This window comes from Leucoraja erinacea, chromosome 1 (genome assembly GCF_028641065.1).
Source record: "Leucoraja erinacea ecotype New England chromosome 1, Leri_hhj_1, whole genome shotgun sequence".
Lineage (NCBI taxonomy): Eukaryota > Metazoa > Chordata > Chondrichthyes > Rajiformes > Rajidae > Leucoraja > Leucoraja erinaceus.
In genome coordinates, this window is record NC_073377.1 from 13,639,947 (window position 1) to 13,667,735 (window position 27,789).

Here is a 27,789-nt window from a genome sequence, read left to right on the forward strand (position 1 = left end):
TATTTCAAACAAGCCAGGTTTTATTGCGATTTAAAAATCTAGACAAAAATAACGCTGAATTCAACCATTTAATAATCAAAAGAATTTCAATATTCAACTAGAATTTTGTTACACACACAGCAAGTTGCTAATACAAAAAAAAAGTAAATCAAGATTGAATTTTTGAGTGTTGCAACAGGAAATTAGCCTTTGTGCCAATGGACATAATGCTTCACATTAACGGTCTGTTGAAACACCTTCCAGCAGTACAAATTGATCGATCAAAGCATCATATTAATTTGTACTTTGAACATTGAGATTGTAATTTGCAGACAGGTTCGTTTGAGCAAGCTCCAAGATTAAACACTGAAAACATTAAATTGAGAAATCTAACAAGATGCAAAGTAACTTCAATATTTAAAAAAATCAATACAGTTCTTAAGTTAAGGCACACGAGTCCATAATCCCATGCAGCTAAACCTTTAAAAAACACTTCTTTCCCATTCCAGCGAGCCATTCAAAAACAATCAAGTTTTATTGCAAAGCATTGTTGTTTATTAAGCCTTAAAAAATGTTCAACTGAACATCTAGTACGGTAATTCCCTCACCATAAATCTGAACTTGGACGAGCAGAATAGTTAAGTCAAGTACACAAATGAGCTGCAATACAGGCAAATGATACTTTGTTCACAGCAAGTATTGTTTTGTTGGTAGCCATAAAGCAGTACCATTCAATCGATTTGTTGGTCTGTACATTAACATTTTCACAATGTCATATTTGTTTGGAAAAACTTTAAACTCCTTTATGTTCACAAGATCGTCACATCATCTGCAGAACTGTTCCAAGCAAATTTCTCAAGATCAGCTATTGATTTAACCAAGAATTAGCTTCATTGGTTTCGGACAAACAAGCTTGCAAATCAAATTCTTTGCCTGAATGAGACCCAAATTCTCTGATCATTGAAGTCGAGTCAGATACCTAAAAGAAAATTGAAACATTAAGATGTTAGTGATATTAAAAATATTCAGTTATAACCACCAAATTAAAAAAAGTGAACTAAATTACAGCCAATAAGCAACAAAGCAGCATTCCCTACACAGGCTTCCTTATTATGTTTAAAGTAAATGACAATCAAAAGAACATGACAGAATAATAAAAACACATCATACGTGAAAAACCAACCAAGAAATGGACCCGTCCAAAGTAGATGCAAAATGTTGCCACTTTGTGTCAGAACTGGGTGAAAACCATATTGGTGGGGTTGAGGTGTTTTGGTGCAACCCTCCCTTTGTGGATACGATGAAAGCTTTCCATCCTCAACAGAGACAACTAGTAGGACAATCCAAGGGGGATACAAATTGAACAGCCAGTCTCATTCCCCTCTTCCCATAGTGCAGCAAGAGAATAATTTTTGAGTTATTTCCAATAGTTCCTAAAGTAATATTGGGTGGGCCACAAAGTTGAGGATCTGTTTGTCATCCAAAGTGCCAAGTGCTGTTCCATGCTGCACCCTCTCTCTGACCATGTTGTTCGTCACATGTCCCAATAACACCTTGTCTAATCGCCCTCTGAAGAGCCAGGATTCATTTCACAATTAAAAAGGTGCCAGATTGATCGAAGTTATAAGAGGAAATATTTGCCTACCAATATGTACAAAACTGAACATCTATGAGATCATGCATGGACTCAGCGACTGTTTCACTGAACATTTGCGCTCGTCCCGTCTAAGCCTATAAGATCTCCCTATTGCTAACCAATTTAACTCCCCTTCCTATTCCCACTGACCTTTCTGTCCCAGGCATCCTCCATTGTGAGAGTGAGGTCACATGCAAACTGAAGGAACAGTATCTCGTATTCCTCCTGTGTAGCTTACAACCCAATGGTATGAACATTGAATTCTCCAATTATAGGCATCTACATGACCCCACACCCTCCCCCCTTTCTCCCCCACGCCCCCTTTCTCTCCCCCACGCTCCCCTTTCTCCTCGCTTCAGAATTCACAAATGTTCAGTGCTTTTGTCTCACCATATGTATTTTCGTCTCTGCCGTTTGTTCCAATCATCTGCCTATCCAATACCCCCCTCACCTGTATTTACCCATTACCTGCCATGCATTGTCCTACCCCTCTTCTCTTCCAGCTTTCTTTCTCCCCACTACAATCTGTCTTAAGGAAGACCCCTGACCACAAATGTTACTCATCCATGTTCTCCAGAGATGCTGCCTGACCCTTAGTTATTCAAGCAGTGTCTTTGTTAGTCTGTCCTTCAACATTTTTCAGTTTTCTGTTGTTAAAAATCATACACAGCTCATCACTCTGCATTTAATTCTTTGAAGTCACAAGATGCACACCTGAGGAGATGGTGCTCGTGTGTTGCTTGGCGTGCATCCTCTCTCATCCTGAAAACTTGTCCGACCTCCATTTGAGCTGTTTATAGATTCAGTTTCCATATCAAAATCAAACTCTGTGCTGTAAGACATAATGAAGATTTTAGAGATACAGCACAGAAACAGCCCCATCGGTCAACCGTGTCCGCACCGCCAGCGACTACCCCGTACATTAACACTATCCTACACTACAAGGAGAATTTTACAATTTTTACAAAAGCCAATTAGCCTACAAAGCTGCACGTCTTTGTCTGAGGGGGGAAACCGGAGCACCCGGAGAAAATCCACGCAGACACAGGGAGAATGTACAAATGCCGTACAGATAGCACCCGTAGTCAGGATCAAACCCGAGTCTCTGGCGCTGTAATGTAGCAAATCTACTGCTGCGTCACTGTGCCACCCAAAACTCAAGGTTGTCTGTGTTATTTAATATTAATTCCAATCCAATTTGAATCCATCCTCATTTTACACAATTTAAAAAAAAAATCCAATTGCAAAGTCGAAAAGTACAACACTAAAAATGGCTGTAGCCCAAGTCTTTGATAATCCAGTAATTTGAACATACACTGCTTGTAAATCACTGCCTTCTTCCACAGGCGGATCCCAAGCATGAAGTGCAATTCGCCATAACCTAATTTGCTGATCCCAGGATCTGCGACTGAACTTCTTGAACTTGTTTGGAGTCCTGGGGTGAACACCTGGCTTCCGAAGATGTCTAAAATAAAGAATTGACAGTATTAATTTGATTCAATGAGTAACTCGGCATGTGTTAAAGCAAAATCAAACACTCCGCCATACAACAAACAATGCTGCACATTCTCATTGATATAAACTTTGTAGCGTGAACAAAGGCTTCTAAATGATTACATTTATTTTGTTGACCTGGTTTGTAATTTTGTTAATTTGGAAAGAGCTTTGTCCGCATGTTTACCTAGTTCTACCTCGTGGCAATATCCAGAGATTAAATCAGCACCCTTGTTTTCACCAAGATCACCCGCTTCCGGGTCCAAGATGGCACCCAAGCCAGGCGACTCGGTATGCTGGTCACAGAAGTGGATCTGCAATCACACATTACAATCGCTCCACTCTTTTATATCTCTACTCCAATAATAACTCCAGTAATAGCATTTCTTACTTTAACTATGCTCCCGTTACCATGTATCTGTACAGTGTGGATAGCTCGATTGTAATCACGTACAGGTGCACAACCTTTTATCCGAAAGCCTTGGGACCAGACACTTGTCGGATTTCGGACATTTTCGGATTTCAGAACAAAAGATTTTTTAGCGTAGAATGTACCACGGTACGGCTTGAAAAAACTGGAACTCTGCCTCCTATCTGACCAAAAAATCATTGCATAAATGTTATCAGTTAGTTTGGAGGGATTTTTGGACAGAAACAAATTCCTCTAAGGGGGAAACTTTAATTCTTAGTCCCCCATCTGGTCGGCGACTCCCAACCTCGCGGAGCTGGGTACCCGTTGTCAGCGGGCCCTCACTATGCTTAAAGCGCCTGGATGTGTACCTGAAGAGCCAAAATGCCTAGGTTATAGACCTAGAGCTGGAAGTAGGATTTGGTGGCTCTAAGGCTTGTCACAATAGGCCACATGGCCTCCTGCTGTCAAAATGTTTGTAAGAATGTTCCACCAAGATTTACCACATGCCATAGGTATATATTTTAATGGGTTTCAGTCAATCCCTGCACTAAGAATGCTTCGTCCTACAGAGAATAATTGTCGAGCTGTAACCCCGGCAACTCTACCCCTGGTGCGCGGCTCCAAATGCCCCACGCTCCGCATTGGTGTCGGCAAAAAAACGCTCCAGGAGCTTGCCGCATCGGCGAGAAGGCATGCCCGTATTTAACTCAGCGAAAAAACGCTGATTGATGAAAAATTTGCGGAGCTCTCTATTCCGGCCGCGGGCCGGCTGGATTTGGAGCGCCTCGCAGCCAATTTTTAGAATTGCCGGGGTGTGAGCTGAAGCTGGCGCCGATTCAGCCCAAACGGCACAGCGCTGCCATGTTACTGCACGGCACAAATGGCATTGTCCGCTCCAAAGCCTCTCCGACCAGGTAGCGAAACTAAGAATTAAAGCAACCCTTCACCCCCTCTGTACATAAAAAGCCCCCCAAACTAACTGACTCTCATTTAAACAATGATTTACAGTTTGTTTTGAATGCGTCTGGTCTCCAGTGGGAAGCAGCCGCTACGTAGTACAGACCTGGGTGACCGTGACTCGTTTTGGGTTTGTTTGGCGCCAAACGCAGCTTTGGTGCGACAGACGACATCCAAAAATTCACAACTCTTCGGAGCTTTTCGGTTTTTCTGGAACTCAGTTAAAAGGGCCTGCACCTGTATTCTTTTCCGCTGACTGGTTTGGACTCCCCAAAAGCTTGTCAATGTATCACGGTACACGTGACAAACTAAACTCTATACTATCTGCAAAAAATAAGAACTTATCCAACATTCAAATTTGGACAGAAACAAATTCCTCTACAGTTAAACTGAACACCATCTTCAGACCCTACAACTAATTCCGTACCTTTGTCAGAAGCCCTCACTATGCTTAAAGCGCCTGGATGTGTACCTGAAGAGCCAAGATGCCTAGGTTATAGACCTAGAGCTGGAAGTAGGATTTGGTGGCTCTAAGGCGAGTCACAATAGGCCACATGGCCTCCTGCTGTCAAAATGTTTGTAAGAATGTTCCACCAAGATTTACCACATGCCATAGGTATATATTTTAATGGGTTTCAGTCAATCCCTGCACTAAGAATGCTTTGTCCTACAGAGAATAATTGTCAGATGTAGCCCAATAGTCGTAACTGCCCCACCTCACATTGGTTTAAAAACCCGCAGGATTACCATATCTGAAGATGGAATGTATTTAACTCATGAAAAAACGAGATTGATGAAAAATTGGCAACATCTCTATTCCATCAAGCCAAGTGGAAGAGTTTTAACTGAATTTTTAAAACAGGTTGTGAGCTGAAGCTGAAAGATTCACAAATGCAAAGTAGCAACCATGTTCTACCACGAATGGAGTCATATCCAAAGCCTTTGGAAATTGTAATGCTGAAATTAGGGTAATGCAACCCGTTCATTCTCTGTACAAAAGCCAGGGAGTACAGTTCTCATTTAAACACTGGTTTGTTTCGAATGCGCCGTTGGCCGAGTGGCAAGCAGCGGCCATTATCAGGCCGGGTCGCGGCTCTAAATCTCTTTTGATTGCATCCAGCATTCACCGCCTTCCGAGACCGAAAATTCCACAAATTCACAACTCTCTTGGTGAAAAAGTTTTTCCTCATCTCAGTTCTAAATGGCCTACCCCTTATTCTTAAAACTGTGGCTCCTGGTTCTGGACTCCCCCAACTTCCGGAAGACGTTTCCTGCATCTAGTGTGTCCAATCACTTAATAATTTTATGTTTCTATATTATGCCCTCTCATCTAAATTCCTGTGAATACAAGCCCGCCGTTCCATTCTTTCATCATGTGACAGTCGCGCAATCCAGGAATTAACCTTGTGAGCCTATACCAGATTATACCAGCCCAGCCGCTCCATTCTATCAACATATGACAGTCCCGCCATCCCGGAAATTAACCTGTTGAACACACGCTGCACTCCCTCTCTGCCTCTCGCTCTCTCCATCTCTTTCATTAAATTTATAAAACTGACATTTCTTTATTTTCGTCCTATTTTGATTTGTCCTGCCAAAGTGTAGCACCTCACATTTATCAGCATTAAACTCCATCTGCCATCTTTCAGCCCATTCTTCCAAATCAAAATAGGACGTACATGGTAAATGGTAGGGAATTGAAGAATGCAGTTGAACAGAGGGATCTGGGAATAACCGTGCATAGTTCCTTGAAGGTGGAATCTCATATAGACAGGGTGGTAAAGAAAGCTTTTGGTATGCTAGCCTTTATAAATCAGAGCATTGAGTATAGAAGCTGGGATGTAATGTTAAAATTGTACAAGGCATTGGTGAGACCAAATCTGGAGTATGGTGTACAATTTTGGTCGCCCAATTGTTTGATAATTTCGATTTTGTTACTATTAATATCTTTAATGTCTTTACTTGTTCGGAATAAATAAAATAAAAAAATTAAAAAAAATTAAAAATCACTCTGTAGACTTTGGAAATCCTCTTCATTATCCACAACACCCCCTATCTTCGTATCATCTGCATACTTACTAACATACAACCTATGGCCTGCAAAAATGTGCCAAATATATAATGTGGCCCTCATGCTGAAAAGTTTGGAGTCCCCTGACCTCAATCATTATTATTATATTGTAAATAGCTGCGGTCCCAGCATGAGCCTTGCAGCACCCCACTCGTCACTACCTGCCATTCTGAAAGGGACCCGTTAATTCCTACTCTTTGTTTCCTGTCTGCCAAACTATTTTCTATCCATGTCAATACCCTACCTCCAATACCATGTGCTCTAATTTGCCCACTAATCTCCTGTGTGGGACCTTATCAAAGGCTTTCTGAAAGTCCAGATACACTACATCCACTGGCTCTCCCTTATCCATTTTACTTGTTACATCCTCAAAAAATCCCAGAAGATTTCCCCTTCGTAAATCCATGCTGACTTGTACCGATCCTGTTACAGCTATCCAAATGCGTCGCCATTACATCTTTAATACTTGACTCCAGCATCTTCCCCACCACCGATGTCAGGCTAATTGGTCTACAATTCGCTGCTTTCTCTCTCCCTCCTTTCTTAAAAAAGTGGGATAACATTAGCTACCCTCCAATCCACAGGAACTGATTCAGTATCTATAGAACATTGGAAAAGGATCACCAATGTGTACAAGATTTCTAGAGCCACCTGCTTGAATACCCTGGGATGCAGACCACCAAGCCCTGGGGATTTATCAGCCTTCAGTCTCATCAGTCTACCCAACATTATTTCCTGACTGTGAATTTCCTTCAGTTCCTCCGTCACCCTAGATCCTCTGTCCCCGAGTACCAAACTACCTATACAGAACCAAAGTACCTGTTCAACACGTCTGCCATTTCCTTGTTCACCTGTTTCTGTCTTGAAGGGACCCACATTTGACTTAACTAATCTTTTCCTTTTCACAAGCCCGTTGAAAGGGGCTTGCAAAACTAATTGTACAAATGGGAACAACTTCCTTTGAGTGATCAATGGATGAGTTAAGATTACATTCGTAAGTTAGGAAAAAGTTCATACAAGTTGAATTTATAGTTAAGGGTTAAAGCTAGAATAATACTCAAATACAGTGATTAAATGTGGAAATATTTCACATTAAGTGGTTTCTAGTGACGGTCTGTTTTGGGCAGCTCTGTGTCACAAATAGTTTTAACACATTTGTAATGATACAGACCCAATGCTTGGAGTACATACAAGAGACATCTATGGACAGCAAGAGTACAGGAACAAGAGAAATTTCTAGCAAACTTACTTAGGAATGTCTTGAATGAATCGATCATATGCAATGGTGTTTTTCCCATAATTGATTTGCTTTTGTCTTCGCATCAATACCACTTCATCGGTTTCAAGTTCAGATGGTGCCAATGATTCTCTGGAATCACTGGAACTGAAATTAAAATCACTTTAGAAATTAGATTAGTTTCCATTCTGCTCAATCGTTTGTCTTGTAATTAAATAAAATCATAGGGACATAACTAAAAGTAGTTCTGCTATAACATGATGGTCACACTGCTCAGAAACCCCACTTTAAAGAATATCTTGTTATGAAACCAATTGTGCAATAGGGAAAAGAGGGTTAGCGGCTGGAGTGTTGCAGACTCGCAATAAGAACATTTCCCTCTCCCAATCCCACTCACCCTGTGGGGTTTTCAAAAGTAAGCTATTTTTAAGAATACTAAAGGCTAAAAATACTAAAGGCTTTATGTTTCATTAATAGAGAGTACTATTGCACGTGTCAATAGAATCGATCACTTGTCAATTTCAATGATCACCTGCAATGAGACTGAGAGTGTTAAGTGGATTTTTTTCCCCTAGGGTGTATTTTTTTTTACAATTTAGCTTTCTTTCCTGCTAGTCGATTCCCAAAGTAACTTTGAATAGATGGAAATCACATTATAACCATTTTGCCCTGCAAAACACAGATAGTATTCACAAATTCATCACTTGTTTTGTGTCCAATCCTTGCAATGGAAACAAACGTTATAACACAACTACCTGCACTCATTTAGTTCTTCAATAAAAACTTCATTAAAAAACTGTCATGCATGTAAATGCCATTAGCTGAATAAATTACATTTTGAAATACCAAAGTGGCACATGGCAACGTACGTACAAAAAAAACCTTTACATTGACCAATATGGCAAAAGACGGGGCACTAAGTACCAAGCCAACTAGAACTCGCATTCTTCACAAATAGGAACAATGTGTACATCTACACTACATTGCAGGGCTGCAGTAGAGGCTTTCATATCTCAGATTACAAGGCACCATAATATTGATAGCCATCCATTATCTATATCTACAAATACCACCCACCCGAGACATTGTCATGCAATTAAATATTCAGTCTGGCAATGTAACAAGGAAAACTTGCAAAATGGAAGAGGTCAGTAGTGCAGCATTTTATTGGCAACCATTTATTTCACAATTCTTGGAAATATTAAGCTATACCTTTCAGACGAATAATCTTTCTCATGGTCATGAAATTCATTTATCAAGAGTCGCCTTTTATATCTGGAAGGGAAAATATAAATTGAGAATGAAAACTTGTAAGGTTTTAAACAGCATTTGTATTATTTTATAAAGTATAAATAAATATACTACAACAAGCCCACAACAAAGTCGGAAAGAACTCAACCTTGGTAGCTCTCATCTTTAACTGTTGGACATCCTTTGCTGTCAGGAATTAGAGGGGGAAAAAAGTAAGTTTTAATAAATAGATGGTAGCATTAGAATGTCAAAATGGTGGCTTGAAACTGAAAGTGTAAGTTTACAGGCAGACAGAAAGGCAAAACAAGACTTCCTAAAATAGTAGTTGAACAGTCCAACTCGAGGTGGGACCATACTGGACCGGGCATTAGGACCAAGCCTGACCAGGTGACTTATGTTTCACCTTGGGTACGAGCATTATGGGTACGATGATCAATTTTAAGATCGTTTTGAATAGGGATTAGGCTGGACCTTGGGGGAAAGTACTAAATTGGAGTAAGGCAGATTACAACATTATTAAGCAGGAGTTAGGTAGAGTATATTGGGAGCAGTTTTTGCTTAAATCAGCATCTGACATGCGAGTTATTTGAAGGCCAGCTTATCAAAAAAAATCAGGACCAGCATGTTCCAGTACGGAGGAGGATAATTATAAGGATGGCAAAGAGAACCTTGAATGATAGGTGAAAAAAGCAGCCAGAAAAGAAAAAGGAAGCATATTTAAGGCTTAAAACGGCCTTTAGGGAATATAAAAGAGTAAAGATTGGCAATTTGAAGGGCCGAAAGAAGTAATGGCTTTAGCGAGTCAGGTTAAAGAAAATCCCAAGACTTTTTGCATATGCATTAAAAACACGAGGGCAACCTGGTGGAAGGTAGGACCACTCAGGGACAAGAGGTGAGGTTGAGAGTCTAAAAGTCAGGAAGTCGTAATGCAGCTCTATTAGCCTTTGGCTCCGTCGGATTTGGAGTATTGCATGCAGTTCTGGTTGCCCCTTTACAGGAAGGATAAGGAGGGTGCAGAAGAGGTTTACCAAAATGCTGTTAGGGTTGAGCGATATTAGCTACAAGGAGAGGTTGGGCAAACATGGATTGTTTTCTCCAATGTGAAAAGTAAATTTCTGATCGAAGTATGTAAATTTATGTGGGGCACAAATAGGGTAGACAGTCAGAACCTTTTTCCTCCAGGGTGGAAGTTTTAAATTGAAAGACTAAATTTAAAGGAAGTGTGCAGAACAAGTTGTTTTTTTAAATAAATAGAGTGTGGCGAATGCCTGGAACACGCTCCCATGGGTGGTGGTGTTGAAGGCAGATACAATGGGGGCATTTAAGGGACTTTTAGAGACATGTGGAGAAGCAAGAAATGGAGTGATATGGATCATGTGGAGCATTGGGAGCAGTTTTAGGCCAATATCCGAGGATGGTTATCCAGGCGCTGGAGAGGCTCCATAGGAGGTTTACAAGAATCACAAGGAGGTTAACATACGAGTGTGTGATGAACTCAGGCCTGTACTGGAATGAGTTTAGAAGGAAGGGGGACCTCATTGAAACTTACCGAATAGTGAAAGACCTGGGTAGAGTGGATGTGATGGGGATGTTTCCACAAGTGGGAGAGACTAGGACCAGAGGCCTTTACCTCAGAATAAAAGAACATAACTTTAGGAAGGAGATGAGGAGGAATTTCTGTAAATCACACAATGGTGAATCTGTGGAGCCCATGCCATAGAAGGCTGTGGGGGCTGTCAATTGATATGTATACAGTGGCGATTGAAAGACTCTTGATTAGTAAGGGTGACAAGGGTTATGGGGAGAAGGTACTAGAATGGGGTTGAGAGGTAAAGATAGATCAACGCATGGTGTCAGGAATTAGATATAGATAATGGATGGCTATCAATGGTGTAGTAGACGATGGGCAAATTACCTAATTCTGCTCCTACAATTTATGAATTTATGATCAGATGAGATTAAGTTTCCTTGGCATTACATTCAGCACAGACATTGCGGGTCAAAGGGCTTGTTCTTGTGCTGGATTTTTCTCTGTTCTAGCCCACAGATTTTCAACACTTGATGATCAAGTGGTACGAACCTCTTGGAGGTATGAAACATTTTGAACAAATGCTTAGTGAACAAAGTTTTAAGTGTTAGGGCACAGAACCTGCGAAGCAATCATTAAAAGTTAAATCTGAAATCAGAAAGTGCCAAACACTTAGCAAGTTAGGTAATACAGTGGAAAGAGAAACAAAAAATGTAATGTTGTGTCAAACATCCTTCACCAGAACTGGGAAAGTTCCCATGCATTCTGTTTATACTTGGAAGAGGTCCAGCTATGAAGGCATATTTTAAAAGTTCTCCATATAAATAGCACTAGCGGGAAAACTGGCCTTTTTGCAGCACAGCCTGGCAAATCTAAAAAAATGCCCATTAGCTTTGTTCAATAAGACAAAAGGTGCAAATTTAGCAATGAAACCAGATATTATAAAATATCACCAAGGAGTCCTGGAATGTAAGTGATATTCTTATAGCACTTGATAGTAAACACTACAATCCATCGAGAAATGCATCATTATGAACATTTTGGCTAGAAATAGATAGCATGGACATTAGTCCAAAATACTCAAGGCAGCTTTCAATAACAGCATTGTCTCCCATTAAAAAAAATACAATGAAAATATATTTTGAATGCAGAATTTGTGACACTCCCTCCAAAATGTAAGTTAATTTAGCAAACAAACCTCTTCAAATCCCGATAAACAGTCTGCCTCGTCTCCTCTTCTTCGATTGCCGTTCCCCAATCTGCAGTAGCACATCGGGGGACTGGTCCATCACTGTCTGGTGTTGTGAAACTGCAAAAGATACATTTTAATAGGGTTAATAGAGTTGTCAGTGATGATACAAACCAGGATAGACAATTCCTTTTACACTGTGAGCCAATGTGTCAACTCATTCATTTCAAATCAGTACGCGTATATTTCAGCGAAGATTCCAACCACGTCAGCTGTCAATTTGGAAACAGTCTGAAGAGATTTGTACACACTTATATTCTTTCCTTTCCTTTGTTGTTGTGCTTTCTTATAAGACCACAGGTAGCATAAATCAGTTGCAGGAATACATGGGGCAGCTAAATAAGTAAGTAAGCAAGTTTATTGGCCAAGTATTCACATACAAGCAATTTGCCTTGGTGCTCCGCCCACAAGTAACAACATGACATAGTGACAGTTACGAATGACTCAGAAAACACTAAACATTAATTATAATAAAACATTAATGATAAAACACCATTGATCAAGCATGTGAACCAACAAAATACCAGATCAAAAGGAGGCTAGAGATTTTTGGCTGTTGAGTAGAGCAGCTACTGGTTTTATGTCTGGCTGTGGCAGCTTTGACAATCCGGAGTCGCCTTCCAGAGGAAAATGATTCAAAGAGTTTGTGGCCAGGGTGAGAAGGGTCAGAGATGATCTTGTTTGCTCGCTTCCTGGCCCTTGCAGTGTACAGTTCATCAATGGAGGGAAGGTTGCAGCCAATAACCTTCTTGGCTGATGGGACGATTCGCTGCAGCCTCCAGGTGGCTTGGTGGCTGAGCCAAACCAGACCATGATGGAGAAGGTGAGACAGACTCTACGACGGCCATGTAGAATTGGACCATCATTGCCTGTGGCAGATTGTGCTTCCTCAGCTGCCGTAGGAAGTACATCCTCTGTTGTGCCTTTTTGACTGTGGAGTCGATGGTGGCCCCCCACTTAAGGTCCTTGGAGATGATGGTTCCCAGGAACTTAAAATACTCCACAGATGTGACTGTGGTGTTGTTGATGGTGAGTGGGGTGAGCTCTCCAAAAGTCTACAATCAATTCCACTGTCTTAAAGAGTATTGAGCTCCAGGTTGTTGCTACGGCATCAGGACGCCAGCTGGGACACTTCCTGTCTGTAGGCAGATTCCTCCCCATCCTGGATCAGTCCAATCAGGGTTGTGTCGTCCGCAAACTTGAGAAGCTTGACAGAGGTGTCTGTGGAGGTGCAGTCGTTGGTGTAGAGAGAGTAGAGGAGAGGAGTACGCAGCCTTGCGGTGCTCCTATGCTGAGTGTTTGCGTGTCCGAGATGTGCTTTCCCAGCCTCACATGCTGCTTCCTGTCTGTCAGGAAGTTGGTGATCCACTGACTCAGGGGTTCGGGCACAGTCAACTCGGAAAGTTTGGAGTGTAGTAGCTCTGGCACAATGGTGTTGAATGCAGAGCTAAAATCAACAAACAGGATCCTCGCATAGGTCCCCATAGGTGCTGTAGGATGAAGTGTAGGCCCAGGTTGACTGCATCATCCACAGATCTATTGGCCCGATATGCAAACAGCTGAGGGTCCAGCAGGGGGTTTGTGATATTTTTCAGCTTGGCCAGCACAAGTCTTTCGAGTGTCTTCATGACTACAGAGGTCAGTGCAACAGGCCTGTAGTCATTAAGACAAGTAATCCTCGTCTTAATGAGAAACACAATAAGACCATAAGAAACACAAATATGAGCTGTTCATGTGTCCTTTTAATCTTACATTTCTATTGAATATAATGACTGACTTTACTTTGAGGAATCCAAGGTCAAGGGGCACATGCAGAAAAATGGATCCAAGGCCAGAGTCCAAACTTTGCCAGCCTCCAACATACGCAATCACACTCAACTGTCCGAGATGAATGAGCGAGATAGGCATGCAGCAGGCAGTAAAGAAAGCGAATGGTATGTTAGCTTTCATGTATAGGAGCAGAGAGGTTCTACTGACTTTACTTTGAGTCTTATGAAGAATATACTCTCCAAGGGGATCTTTATAGAAACTTACAAAAGTCTTAAGGGGTTGGACAGGCTAGATGCAGGAAGATTGTTCCCGATGTTGGGGAAGTCCAGAACAAGGGGTCACAGCTTAAGGATAAGGGGGAAATCCTTTAAAACCGAGATGAGAAGAACATTTTTCACACAGAGAGTGGTGAATCTCTGCACTCTCTGCCACAGAGGGTAGTTGAGGCCAGTTCATTGGCTATATTTAAGAGGGAGTTAGATGTGGCCCTTGTGGCTAAGGGGATCAGGGGGTATGGAGAGAAGGCAGGTACGGGATACTGAGTTGGATGATCAGCCATCATATTGAATGGCGGTGCTCGAAGGGCGATGGACTCCTGCACCTAATTTCTATGTTTCTATGTTATAGATTTACAATCCTAAGAAAAAACTCCTCTTCTCACAGGGTCTTCAATAGCGAACCTCTGGTCCTGTAACAGTGCCTTCTGATTCTAGATCTCTCCCGCAGATGGATGCATCCCTACAGCATCTGACCAGACAGGAACCTCAGGATTTGTCTAGTTCATCCTCAAAATCAGTCAACATATTAAATAAATAGGGTGCTGTTAAATTTCCCTACTTGTAGGCTTCATCTCCCTTGTAAGAGGCAAGAGACAAAATTGTACATAAATCTGTAAATATTGATTGTAAGAGCACTTTACATCAATTATAGTGCTAATTATTACCAGAGCGTGTGTTTTTATCGGGTTTATAAGTTGCCTCCTTGCATTCCAGAATAAAATGGAAATCCTGCTGTCATATACCATTCTTAACTTGATCCTGTTACAAACATAGTTGTACCTCTGAATACTAGTCCAAAACTATGAGCAAATAATTTAGTCCACTTCATTACAGAACTGCAGATAATGAAATACTGAAGGTATGCACAGAAATAGGCCCTTCAGTCCAGCAAATGTGCCCATCCAAGAAAGTCCTATCCACCTTCAAATACGCCTTTAGTTAACAGTTTTCTGAAAAGTTCCGGCATAAGCTAGTGTACTGTCCGATTCACCTTGACCCGATTGCGGACATTGAACATTGTCTATGTAACTGGTGCGCTACAATGCTGGAAACCATATTCTGCACTGTATCTCAGGGCTCTCGCTTAACTTTTTTTCCCTGTTGCCAGCCGGGCAACCGTGGCAGCTTTTTCGGTTGCCAAATGACAGTTTAGGTGGTCATTTAAGATGGCTTGCATGACGCGTGCGATAATGTGCTCGGACAAAGTACGTAGTTATCAGTCGAAATTATGCTCAATGAGCATTCATATATTATTTCTGCTTCAAATAAAATCACAAACTAAGCATATTCACCAATCAAGACATGATATATACCACAATGACATGCAGCAAAATTATAATATAGTATCTCAACTCTTTTTACACATTGCAATTAATGCAATTTCTATTATTTCTTTCCACTTCCAAACAAAAATGTGGTTGGATTATTCAGCGTATGATCAACTTGTGTCAATAAATCCTGAGACCATGATAAAACATATGCTAAAACCATGCACACTCCAGATTTGATGCAAGCATGTTTTCTGTGAAGGAGGCAGGGGAAAATGGTTGGATAGATTATGAGGGGAGAGCGCGGGGGATCAGTGCGGGATGGGGGATATCTGTGAGGATGGGGAGATCTCAGGAGGATAGATGGGGGGGGGGGGTGGAGGGGGGGGGGTCGGTGAGGACTGAGAGGAGATGGGGATCAGATGGAGAGGGGGGCAGGAGAGGGGGGCGAGAGAGGAAGTAGCGAGAGAGGAAGTAGCAATGTTACAAAATTTTGAGATTTAAAAAATCAAGTCTATAATTTATCCTAATTCACTTTCATATCTCAAGTATTTAAAAGGTTATAACCATATAACAATTACAGCACGGAAACAGGCCATCTCGGCCCTACAAGTCCATGCCGAACAAATTTTGTTCCCCTTAGTCCCCCACCTGCCTGCACTCGTACCACCCTATCATCCAAGCCTATCCAATTTATTTTAAATTAAAAGGTTATGGCCACCACTCTCTGCAGTTCCCCCTTTACCCCTAAATATTTTCTCGGAAATTATCATCTTGTTCCCTATTGATTTTCTATGGACATAACAAAAAAGCTGTGATCGTGTGCTGTCAAAAGGCCATAACCTTCTTAAAAATTAAGAGAACTGAATGAAATTTTCAGTTATCGTAGATTGAACCATTCTGAAACAAATATAAAATAATCTTACTTGGATGACCTGAAATTAAAACATATAATTAGTTAGTTACCCAAGTGTAGCTAATTTCAAACTTCAATTACTAGATCTAAACATCTATCCATTTCTTAATAAATGATTAACATTTTTAAATAAGTGTCCAAATAATATTCATAAATAATTCACAATAAAACATGATTTTGAAATCTCATTTACATTAATTTATAGGCCAAATGGAAGGAATTTAGTGTTCAATTGCTGTAAATTAAAGTCCATTTTAAATCAGCTTTCTAGTGGGTTCCTGTGGAACGCGCTGGTTTAGAACGTTCACATTGCGGTGGATTTGTGCCCTCAAATGCCCAGAAAAATACTGCGGGATAGAAAGAGCCCAAAATTAGCTACTCGCAACATTAAACTTTGTATAAAGGGTTCTTAAGAAGCCCTTTTTAATGTAAAAATAAGCTACATACCTTCTGTTGTCTGCTCTATGCGACCCTGTGTTTGCGTGAGGTCGCGGGTTTAGAGAGTGATTTTTAAACTATTATACAAGGCCATAAAAACTAATAATACCTTTTGCGACGGGGTCTTTCAGCGATTTTTTGTTAATAATTAACTAGGCTGAACATCTTCGATTGGAACAGCCTAGTGAAAATCGCGTTTTAAACCCGCCCCCCTCTAAACGGCGCCAAAATCGCGCACACCTGCAGCGCCAGATTTTCAGCGACGCTTCAGGTAGGCTTTGTAACATACCTAGAGGAAGGGGCAGAGGAGGTGGGAAGGAAGGTCAGCGCTCCTCGGACAACACCGGCATCATCGCTATCAAAATATGGAATGGACCGGGGAACACAATATCTTGGCGGCCGCGCGCGCATTCGCACACTCACGTGGCGGGGGCTCTCTCAAAACAGGGGGGGGGTGTGTGTCCCCCCGCCACCCCCCCTGGATCGCCACCACTGCCTGTCCATCGCCAAGTGCCGCCGCCAAAGGGGGAGGCAGTTGGGATTTCCTCGCCACCGCCTCCCTTCCTCGCCAACCAACAGGAAGGTGCGGGGCCGAGCAGTGCAGACGTTTCAGACGGCGGAAGGGGGCCTCCCCTGCCTCCCTCTCTTCTCCCGGCCTCGGCGTGCGGGAGGGTTTGTTTTGAAAGTGCCGTTGGCGGAGTGGCAGGCAGCAGCCGCTAACAGGGCAGGCAGGAGGAGGGGTGAGGAGGAGAAGATGGAGCCGCCGCCAACGTCGCCGCTGCTGCTGTTTGGGGCCCATCATTCGCTCCGACCCTCCGTCACGCCACACTTGGTATCTTTCCCACGCATTACAGCTGTCGCCGACACAAAACAGCATGTTCCTTTTCTCCAGAGATGCTGCCTGATCCGCTGAGTTACTCCAGTTTTTTGTGTCTTATCTTCGGTATCAACCAGTACCTGCGCGCCAAGCCGGGCAAAATGACTCGGGGTTTAGGTTGCCCGGCGGCACTTTGGGTGGTCAGTGGCACCCGGGCAACCGCTAATTTCGAGCCCTGTATCTTCTTCTTTGTTCTATCTATTGTACTTGAGTTTGACGATTATATTTATGTATCGTTTTACCTGATCTGACTAGATAGCATGAAAAACTCTAGAAATAGAGGGCTTTGGTTTAAGGCGAGAGGGGAAAGATTTAATAGGAACTCGTGGCCAACAGTCACTCAGAGTGGTATTTATATGAAACTAGCTGCCAGAAATGGTTAAGGCACGTACAATAACAAGTTATAACGTCATAAGTGATACGAGTAGAATTAGGCCATTCAGTCCATCCAGTCTACTCCGCCATTCAATCATGGCTGACCTCCCCCCCCCCCCCCCCCCAACCTCATTCATCTGCCTTCTTCCCATAACCCCTGACACCCGTACTAATCAAGAATCTATCTATCTCTGCCTTAAAAAAAAATCCATCAACTTTGCCTCCACAGCCGTCTGTGGCAAAAAATTCCACATATTCGTCAACCTCTGACTAAAGAAATTCCTCCCCATCTCCTTCCTAAATAAAAGGCCTTTAAATCTGAGGCTATGCCTCTAGTCCTCGACACTCTCGCTAGTAGAAACATCCTCTCCACATCTACTCTATCCAAGCCTTTCACTATTCGGTACGTTTCAATGAAGCGCCCACTCATCCTTCTAAACCAGCGAGTACAGCCACAGTGCCGATTCGACTTGTGAACCCTGCACCAGCACTCCCAAGTCCCTTTGCACCTCCGATTTCTGGAATCTCTCTCCATATAAAAAATAGTCCATGCCTTTATTCCCACCACCAAAATGCACGATTCCACACTTTGCCACACTATAATTCCATCTCCCACTTCTCTGCCCACTCTCCATACCTGGCCAACACATTGTGAAGTCCCTGCTTTCTCTACACTACCTGCCCCTCCACCTATTTTCGTATCATGTGCAAACTTGGCCACAAAGCCTTCAATCATCTCATCCGAATCATTAATATACAACGTGAAGAGGAGCGGTCCCAGTCACTGGCAGCCAATCAGAGTGGCCCGCTTAATTGCCACTCTTTGCCTTCTGCCATCCAGCCTACTTGCTCTCCGTGCTAGCATCTGCCCTTTAATACCATTGGCTCTCATCTTCCTTAGCAGCTTCATGTGTGGCACCTTATCAAAGGCAAAATTAGGGCGCATGGTATTTGGGGTATAGTGCTAACATGGATAGAGAAGTGGTTGGCAGACAGGAAACAAAGAGTAGAGATTAACGGGTCCCTTTCAGAATGGCAGGCAGTGACTTGTGGGTACGGAGTGAGCGGTCTTTGCGGAAAGCAGGGGGGGGAGGGGGGGGAGATGGGAAGATGTGGCGAGTGGTGGGGTCACGATGGAGGTGGCAAAAATGACGGAGGACTATTTGTTGTATGTGATGGCTAGTGGGGTGAAAGGTGAGGACTAGGGGGACTCTGCCCTTGTTACGAGTGGGGGGATGGGGAGAGAGAGCAGTGTTACGGGGTGTGGAAGAGACCCTGGTGAGAGCCTCATCTATAGTGTGGGTGGGTGGGGGGGAGAGAACCCCGTTCCCTGAAGAATGAGGACATTTCCGATGCCCTGGTGTGGAACACCTAATCTTGGGAGCAGATGTGGCATAGACGGAGGAATGGGAGCAATTTCCTCCAAATACAAGGCGTAACTATGGGCACGCGCATGGGCCCCAGCTATGCCTGCCTCTTTGTCGGGTACATCAAACAATCCTTGTTCGAGGCGTACCAGGGACCCATCCCCATCTACCTCTGCTACATCGATGGTTGCTTTGGTGCTACCTCCTGCACCCACGCACAACTGACTGACTTCATCCGCTTCCCCGCTAACTTCCATCCGGCACTCAAATACACCTGGAGACCTGGCAGGCAATACAGCCTTCGGGACTCTCGATCCTCGTGTCAATGCCCCTAGCTATACTATCCCCAATGACAACAACATTTTTCTTCCCTATGTCCTCTCGAATGGCCCCCTGAACCATGGTGCGTTGGTCAGGTTGCTCATCCTTCCTACAGTCCCCACATTTGTCTGCACAGAGAGCAAGAATGTCAGACCTGCTTGACAAGCTCAAGGGCTGAGGTTCCTCCAACTCAGTCCTCACCTCCGTCCCCCCTGCTTGCCTCACTAGTACTAGTACACACCCTCTGGGAAGTGGAGGAGAAAGCATGGACTACCTGAAATTGGAGGTCAATTTTCATACCGCTGGGGTGTAAACTGTCCAAGCAAAATATGAGGTGCTGCTCCTCCAATTTACGGTGGGCCTCACTCTGGCCATGGAGGAGGCCCAGGACAGAAAAGTCGGATTCGGAATGGGAGGGGGAGTTGAAGTGCTGAACCACCGGGAGATCAGGTTGGTTATTGCAAACCGAGCAGAGGTGTTGGGCAAAGCGATCACCAAGCCAATGCTTGGTCTCACCGATGTAGGGCAGCTGACACCTAGAGCAGCGGCTGCAATAGATGAGGTTGGAGGAGATGCAGGTGAACCTCTGCCGCACCTGAAAAGATGGTTTGGGTCCTTGAATGGAGTCAAGCTCTATCATCTGCACCACTGCAGTACCATTGCAGGGATTGTTGCAAGTGACTGCACAAATTGGCTTTTGTTTTACATACATTATTACAGCAGACTACTTCAAACGTAGTTTTTGACTGCAAAATGCTACGGAATTATGTAAGATTGTGAACAGTTGTACAAATAAAAAAGACCCTCTTATTGCAGCCTTCAAGAATTTATAAAATAATCATGAAGCTAACCTGGAGATTCTATCATCCGGCCAACTAGGAACGCTCGGAGTGGAATCCTTGAGCTCATCATCAAAGAGACAGGAATCCACATCATCCGCCCTACGGAGTTTGCCATCCGCACTGCGCTTCCTCCCAACGGACCAACGGCATGGTGGCAGCTTTTTCCTGGGGGGAAGATGGTAGAGGAAGGAAAAGAGAGATGTTAAATCAGGGCAGAAGAGAACTAACGTCATGTGCACCAGGAGAATATGCTCAATAAGCCCATTTCTACAAATGGATAAAGGGTCTCGACACGAAACGTAGCCTATTCCTTCTCTCCATGGATGCTGCCTCACCCACTGAGTTTCTCCAGAATTTTGTCTATCTTCTACAAATAGGAAAGTAAGTTTGCCTTCTCAAATTCTCAGCTTTACATTTTATGCAGAGGGGAGGGAGAACACGCAAGCAAGCTACTCATAGTAATCTTTGACAGACATTAATGGCCATCTCCAAATTGCTCACCATCAATTCCTGATGGTGAGCTACTGGTCACTGTGACCTCCTACAGTGACCACTAGGAGGTCACTGTCCATCAGAAACTCAACAGAATGAAACACATGAACCATAGGGTGGCACGGTGGCATAGCGGTAGAGCTACTGCCTTACAGCGCCAGAGATCCAGGCTTGATCCTGACCGAGGGTGCTTGTCTGTACGTAGTTTGCACATTCTCCCCGTGACCTACGTGGGTTTTCTCCGAGATATTCGGTTTCCTCCCACACTCAAAAGACGCAAAGGTTTTTAGGTTAATTGGCTTGCTATAAATGTAAATTGTCCCTAGTGTTTGTAGGGTAATGTAAATGTGCGGGGATTGCTGGTCGGCGCGGACTCGGTGGGCGGAAGGGCATGTTTCCGTGCTGTATCTCTAAACTAAACACATACATACTTTGGCAACATGAAAACCTTAGAGACCATGTGGCCTGCAACAAGTAAGTCACTTTCTGACTTAAAGCATTTCCTTCATTACATAGCACAAACCAATAGTGCACTGGAATACTTTTCATGCTCAAATAAATTCAAAGAGATGAATAGAAAATTCATCTGCATGGAAAAAACTTTTGTGTTTGGCAAATCTGTCGATTTTGTGAGGCGCCAGTTAGCTGAACAAATAAGTGCAAATCAGTGCTAGGTCTTTCAGATGGCTTTCAATAAAGCTTTTCACGTTACCTCGGTACACGTGACAATAAACTAAACTAGTGCTTCCACACCTCAACATTTTTTTTCCTGAAACAGAATTCCAAATAGACTTGAATTTGATGTTTTTTCCCGGCCCGGAAAGCCTTCCCCAAGTGTGCATGTGCGACTGCCGCCCCAACTGCACATGGGCGGATATTGGGCCCACTGCACATGCGCGAGGAGTCGGCATTCCGACCGCGTCACCGGCGCCATTTTAATTGTAACGCGGCTGACGGGCCTCTCCCAACTGCGCAGACGCAGACAGTCGTAAATATACGGGTACATACTTTTTTTCCGCAAATCATCCCGCGGGCCTGATTGGACCCTTTGGCGTCTCCCAGCATGCGTGCAGTGGGCCCGGATTCCACGCGGACGCAGTTGGGGCCGCAGTTGCACATGCGCAGTTGGGGAAGGCTTACCGGGCCAGGAAATTTCCCGATTTCATTTCCCTAAAATTACCCGAAGACAAACGGATTTTCTCGAATTTCAGATAATTTCCTTTAAAGTGGAAACACTGAACTGAAGTGCAATCATTAAGATTATACCACATGATATTGGGGATAATAATCTGATGCGACTAGAGATCTGTAAACAGACCCATCAACTAGTTTTTTTTTTAAATAGATGACATAAAAATATTAACATTTAAATTTTGTTAGTAATTAATGAGAATGGCGGTGGCAATCCATTTAGCCTCTCAGCCTGAGAGGTTCAACCCCAATCAACTCCATCATTGTTATTCATATGCTCGGTACCATTTCTCCCTTCTCCCCATGTTCTTTCAGCATTGATAAAATGTTTAAGAACTTTATCATCGTTACTTTTTTGAATATCTTTCATTCATTGTTCTTTATCTCTCCTCATCATCATCTATATCTCTCTTGTCCCTTATCCCTAACCAGTCTGAAGGGTCTTGACCCGAAATGTCACCCATTCCTTCTCTCCAAAGATGTTGCCTGTCCCGCTGAATTACTCCAGTTCTATGTGTTTAGCACCCTCACACTCAGGTTCTCTTCAATAAACTCCAAACATACCGTTGAGAAGCCAAAGAATACACAGAAGGGGTTTAGCATGAGACAAGAGATATTTTGTTCAATTCCATATAGCCTTGGTGAAACCACATTTCCAATATTCTGGAGCAGGAGGCTAAAAGGATGGATGTTGGTTTGAGTAGTGACCCTGAGTTGAGGCAGGGCCACCAGCCAAAACAAGGATCATCCTTTGCCTTCTCGGATACTCAGAGCTGCCAAGTTTTGTCAGAGCATTTCAATATTATAGTATATGAAAAATCAATATTTTGCTGAGGAAATCAGTATTTTTACGCTGTACCATTTTGCTGGATTTTTTTTGTTTTTTTACGTACGGTCATACCCATATAAGAGTACAAGAATGCATAACTTTGCTACCAATTGACATATCTTCTATGCACCTTACTTGACAGTGCCATCTCTTTGTATACTTCTGTTTGAACGGCTGCTCCCTGCTTTTAGCAACAGATGATGATGTAGAAGCAATTTTGGAAACCTCCCTCTCGTTCTCCCTCCCTCTCAACTTCTCCCTCCCCGAACAGTCTGTGACTCATACCACTATGTGCAAAGGCAATAGTGCTCCAGCTGGAAGCGCTATAATTAGAACCCATAGCGCTAAACTGATAGCGCAGTTTAAACATGTAGCGGGACAGGCAGATCAAAGCTTACAAAAATAATCATCCAGATCTTGAAATTTAAAATACTAATAGATTTAATCTGCTATAATTTTTAGATTTATAGTATGGCTTTTTATATTCTTGCATTTTTAAGCAACAAGATGAAACAGGAAGTCGGGCCGATTTTTAAAAATCCGTATTTTACAAAGCAAATCCGTACATCTGTATTCTTATCAGATTTCTGTACAAAATACGGAAAATCCGTACTACTTGGCCACTCTGTATACTGCTAAACCCGCTGAGTTTCCACAGCGGTTTGTTTTTTTGCTCTAGGCTTCCAGCATTTATAGTCTTGTTTCACTGGAATAGGGGGGTTGCACGTAAGGTCATTGGGTCAAAGGGAGTGACGCACGGACCAGCTCAATCCATGTGGAGGACATGGCAGCTTCCGGCATATGCTATTAATACACAAAACGCGTACTTTCTTACCCGTTTAAAACCGCTGAACCGGTCGTTTTTTGCGCTGTAAATAATTGTGGAAATCGAGGTAAGCGCGAGAGACATTTATCCTACTTCAGAATTGCAAATGTGAGGAGAAATGATGGTAGGGAGAAGCGAGAGCTAAACGGACAACAACAGCTAAAGTGCTTGGCGAACATTGGCCGTTCTGAAGTGGGTTTTTACATGCAAAAATAAAATGCTTCTGAAGCTAAATTTATCATTAACAAAATCTCCAGACGTACGAGTGGTGTGTGGAAAAGTAAGTTTTCTATCATTATGCTATGGAGATGTAAATTTTGGCAAATAATAAAATGTCTTGACAGCTTAAACAACCACTCCTTCAATAGGATATTGTCAATTTGCTGAGGTTAATTATGTCCCATTAACAGCTAACAATTATGCCATTGGCGATTTGATAACCATGGGCGATTTTAAAATTTTGCAGCCAGATTTATCACTTCAGAAACCAAAGGAATCAAGAAAAAACACAAATAATGCCTTAGTTGATGAAATGCAGTGAGCAAATGCGATAATTCCCAATATTTTCAATCTCGTTATCTACACGGCCAATGTTCGCCAAGCACTTTAGCTGTTGCTGTCCCTTCAGCTGCCGCTTCTCTCTACTGTCATTTCTCCTCACTTTTGGAATTCTGAAGTAGGATAAATGTCTCTCACGTTTACCCCGATTTCCATAATTATTTACAGTGCAAAAATTGACAATTTCGGCGGTTTTTAACGTGCCCGCTACGCTGGAAACCATGGTCAGTGCTTACCTGCAGTTCATCGCGTGTACTCCAGTTGGCGTAGCGTGGCAATAGTACGGGTCACAGGTCGTGACCCGACTGCCGTGCAACCTCCCAATACTCATAGCAGGCTGATCTCCCTACCTCGGAGGGTCAGCTCGCTGCAGAATATTCCAGGGATGGGCATTTTTTGTAATAGAGGTCTACTGAAAATTAACCAGAATCATTCTGGGGAAGTTGTTTTATTCTACAAAGAGAGACTAAACAGACTGGGTCAATGAGAGGATCCCATTGTCATGTGCCAAATTCTTACTTGACAGGGTGGATGCAGGGATGTTATGTAATTTGACTCAAAACCAATAAAAAGGAGTCAGCGCATCATGATTGAGAAAAGAAAATTCTTCACTGAGATGGTAGTGAATCTTTTGAATTCTCTCCCCGAGTAACTGTGGAGCCACTGTTGACAGCATATTCAATAGGTGCAGGAGTAGGCCATTTGGCCCTTCGAGCCAGCACCGCCATCAATAGACAATAGGTGCAGGAGTAGGCCAATCGGCCCTTCAAGCCAGCACCGCCATTCAATGTGATCATGGCTGATCGTCCCCAATCAGTACCCCGTTTCTGCCTTCTCCCCATATCCCCTGACCACTATTTGCAAGAGCCCTATCTAGCTCTCTCTTGAAAGCATCCAGAGAACCTTGCTCCACCGCCCTCTGAGGCAGAGAATTCCACCGACTCACCACTCCCTGTGAGAAAAAGTTCCTCGTCTCCGTTCTAAATTGCTTACTCCTTATTCTTAAACTTTGGCCCCTGGTTCTGCAGTCCCCCAACATCGGGAACATGTTTCCTGCCTCTAGCGTGTCCAAACCCTTAACAATCTTATATGTTTCAATGAGATTCCCTGTTTTCTCTCTCCCGCATTACTTAAAAAGTGGGATAACATTAGCTACCCTCCAATCCACAGGAACTGATCCGGAGTCAATAGAATGTTGGAAAATTATCACCAATGCATCCACGATTTCTAGAGCCACTTCCTTAAGTACCCTGGGATGCAGACCATCAGGCCCTGGGGATTTATCAGCCTTCAGCCCCATCAATCTATCCAACACCATTTCCTGCCTAATGTGGATTTCCTTCAGTTCCTCCGTCACCCCATTTAATGTGATCATGGCTGATCATCCACAATCAGTACCCCATTGTTGCCTTCTCTGCTATCTTTAAGAGCTCCATCTAACTCTCATTTGAAAGTTTCCAGTGAACCAGCCTCCACCAATCTCACAACTCTGTGAATTTCAGACTCACAACTCTGTGCATGAAAAAGTATTTCCTCGTCTACGTACTAAATGGCTTACCCCTTATTCTTAAACTGTGGCCCCTGGTTCTGGACTCCCCCAACATCGGGAACATGTTTTCTGCCTCTGGTGTGGTCCAAACCCTTAATAATCTTATATGTTTCAATAAGATCCCCTCTCGTCCATCTGAATTCCAGAGTGTACAAGCCCAGCTGCTCCATTCCCTCAGCATATGACAGTCCCGCCATCCCGGGAATTAACCTCATGAACCTACGCTGCACTCCTTGAATAGCAAGAATGAGATCAATCTCTCTTGTCCCTTAATCCTAACCGGACTGAAGAAGGGTCTCGACCCGAAACGTCACCCATCCCTTCTCTCCAAAGATGCTGCCTGTCCCGCCGAGTTACTTCAACAATTTGCGTCAATCTTCCATTCAAACCCGCATCTGCAGTTCTTTCCTGCACAGTGAAAAGCTTTTGTTTTGTTGAGCGCTAACCAGTCCGTAGAAAGACAACTCGTGGTCTCTCGCCGAGTGAGGGAAATGGAGGATCAGATGATATAGTTGCAATCGAGCCATTTACAGTGAGTGTTTAGTGTTGAGCGGTCGGTCGGGTCAGTCGGCGGCCGCTGCTCTTTCTTTCCCGCCCCGACTCCGCGCCACCGATTCAAACCAGCGCCCTAAAAACGGCGCCTCCCCTCCCCTCCCGCCACCGTCCTTCCACTTCCCTGGATGGAGCTCGGCTCCCTCCGTCTCCATCTCCGCCGTTACCTGAGGCCTTCTGCTAGCGGGCTGTGGTGCGACATCGTTTACGAAGCGGCAGCGCCCGGACAATAACAATGGCGGCGGCGGCGGCGGCAGCGGGCCCCGAACCCCTGGAACTCGCTCGCGCTCTTCTCGCTCTCCCTCCTTCTGCTCGCGCGCGCGCCACCCGCGTCACAATGCAAAGCCCCGCCCCCCCATTCAGGCACGTCACACACATCTCGCGCCAAAACCACAGGCTCGAATGAAACGCACTCGGGCATGAATGGGGTGGGGGGGGGGAAGAAACCCCGCCCGCAGTAGTAACCAAAGATCCTATAGCAGAGCTCTGCTATAGGATCTTTGGTAGTAACGTGGGCATGAATGGGGTGGGGGGGAAGAAACCCCGCCCGCAGTAGTAACGTGGGTGGAAGAGGAGTACCACAAAGTCTATGTAGTGCTTCTGGATATTGAGGAGCAGAGTCTGGTGAAACACCTCTCAAACAAGGGAACTAGGGCGGGGGGGCCCCAATTGGGAACAATTTTGGGGAGCCCCAGGTTCCCAGCCAAGGTCTGTCAGCCCTGTTATTTAGTATATATTATGAAATTGTACACTAGGTGCTATGGATTATACACTGTGTGAATGTCTCCTGCTCCCGTCTGACTGTGTTCAAGAAGGAACTGCAGGCCCGAAACGTCACCCATTTCTTTCGCTCCATAGATGCTGCTGCACCCGCTGAGTTTCTCCAGCAGTTTTGTGTACCCCCGTCTGACTGTCAGTAGCTCCACTGGCTTCCAACCTTTACCGTAGCTGCTAATTACCATTAAACTGTATTTATGTAATGTCCTTGGAGACAGCGGTTGATTGCAAAGATCGCTCCGCTATAAGATCTTTAGTTGATTGGACGGGAGGAGACCGAATTGTTAAAACGGGAATTTTAAGGTAAACTGGTTGGTGATTGGACGCAACCCCCTTAGAGACAGCAGTTGATTGGCCACCAAATAATCGGGCACAAATTGACAAATAGGAAAATAATAAAATCACTGGTCGGTGCGAACTCACTGGACTATCTGCGCTGCATTTCCAAACTAAACCGTATAACATGCAGGTACATTCATTTAAAATAACATTCTGTGATTATTTCACATGATTTCTCACTCTGTTTAAGATGTTTGGTCTCTGAACTAAAAACCTAAACCAGACACAATTGTATCGTCACATTGGACTCAGTAAACTCACACATAGGAGGCTGCCGTGGTTGGAATCACCGGCTCTGAGACCAGAGTGGGAAAAGCGACCAGAGATTAATACATAAGATGATAGCTCTTCTCAATAAAAAAAAAACAGTGAATTTTTTCACTCTAGCCATGATGGCTAGAGCTTCTTGC

At 43.6% G+C, this 27,789-nt stretch overlaps 2 protein-coding genes across 3 annotated transcripts in view; both read right to left on the reverse strand.

The window, feature by feature from the left end:
* On the reverse strand, positions 1-26,589 carry slbp (stem-loop binding protein). The gene is made up of 8 exons (XM_055652947.1): positions 26,431-26,589; positions 20,276-20,431; positions 11,764-11,874; positions 8,999-9,061; positions 7,799-7,933; positions 2,931-3,080; positions 2,330-2,447; positions 1-958 (listed from the first exon to the last, which is right to left on the reverse strand). Exons 1-8 carry the CDS (start codon positions 26,463-26,465, stop codon positions 845-847), a joined length of 882 nt encoding a protein of 293 aa, XP_055508922.1. The 5' UTR covers positions 26,466-26,589; the 3' UTR covers positions 1-844.
* ccdc142 (coiled-coil domain containing 142) overlaps positions 1-27,789 on the reverse strand; it is a 363,715-nt gene that overhangs the window by 127,984 nt on the left and 207,942 nt on the right. The gene's annotated exons all lie outside the window — the stretch shown is intronic.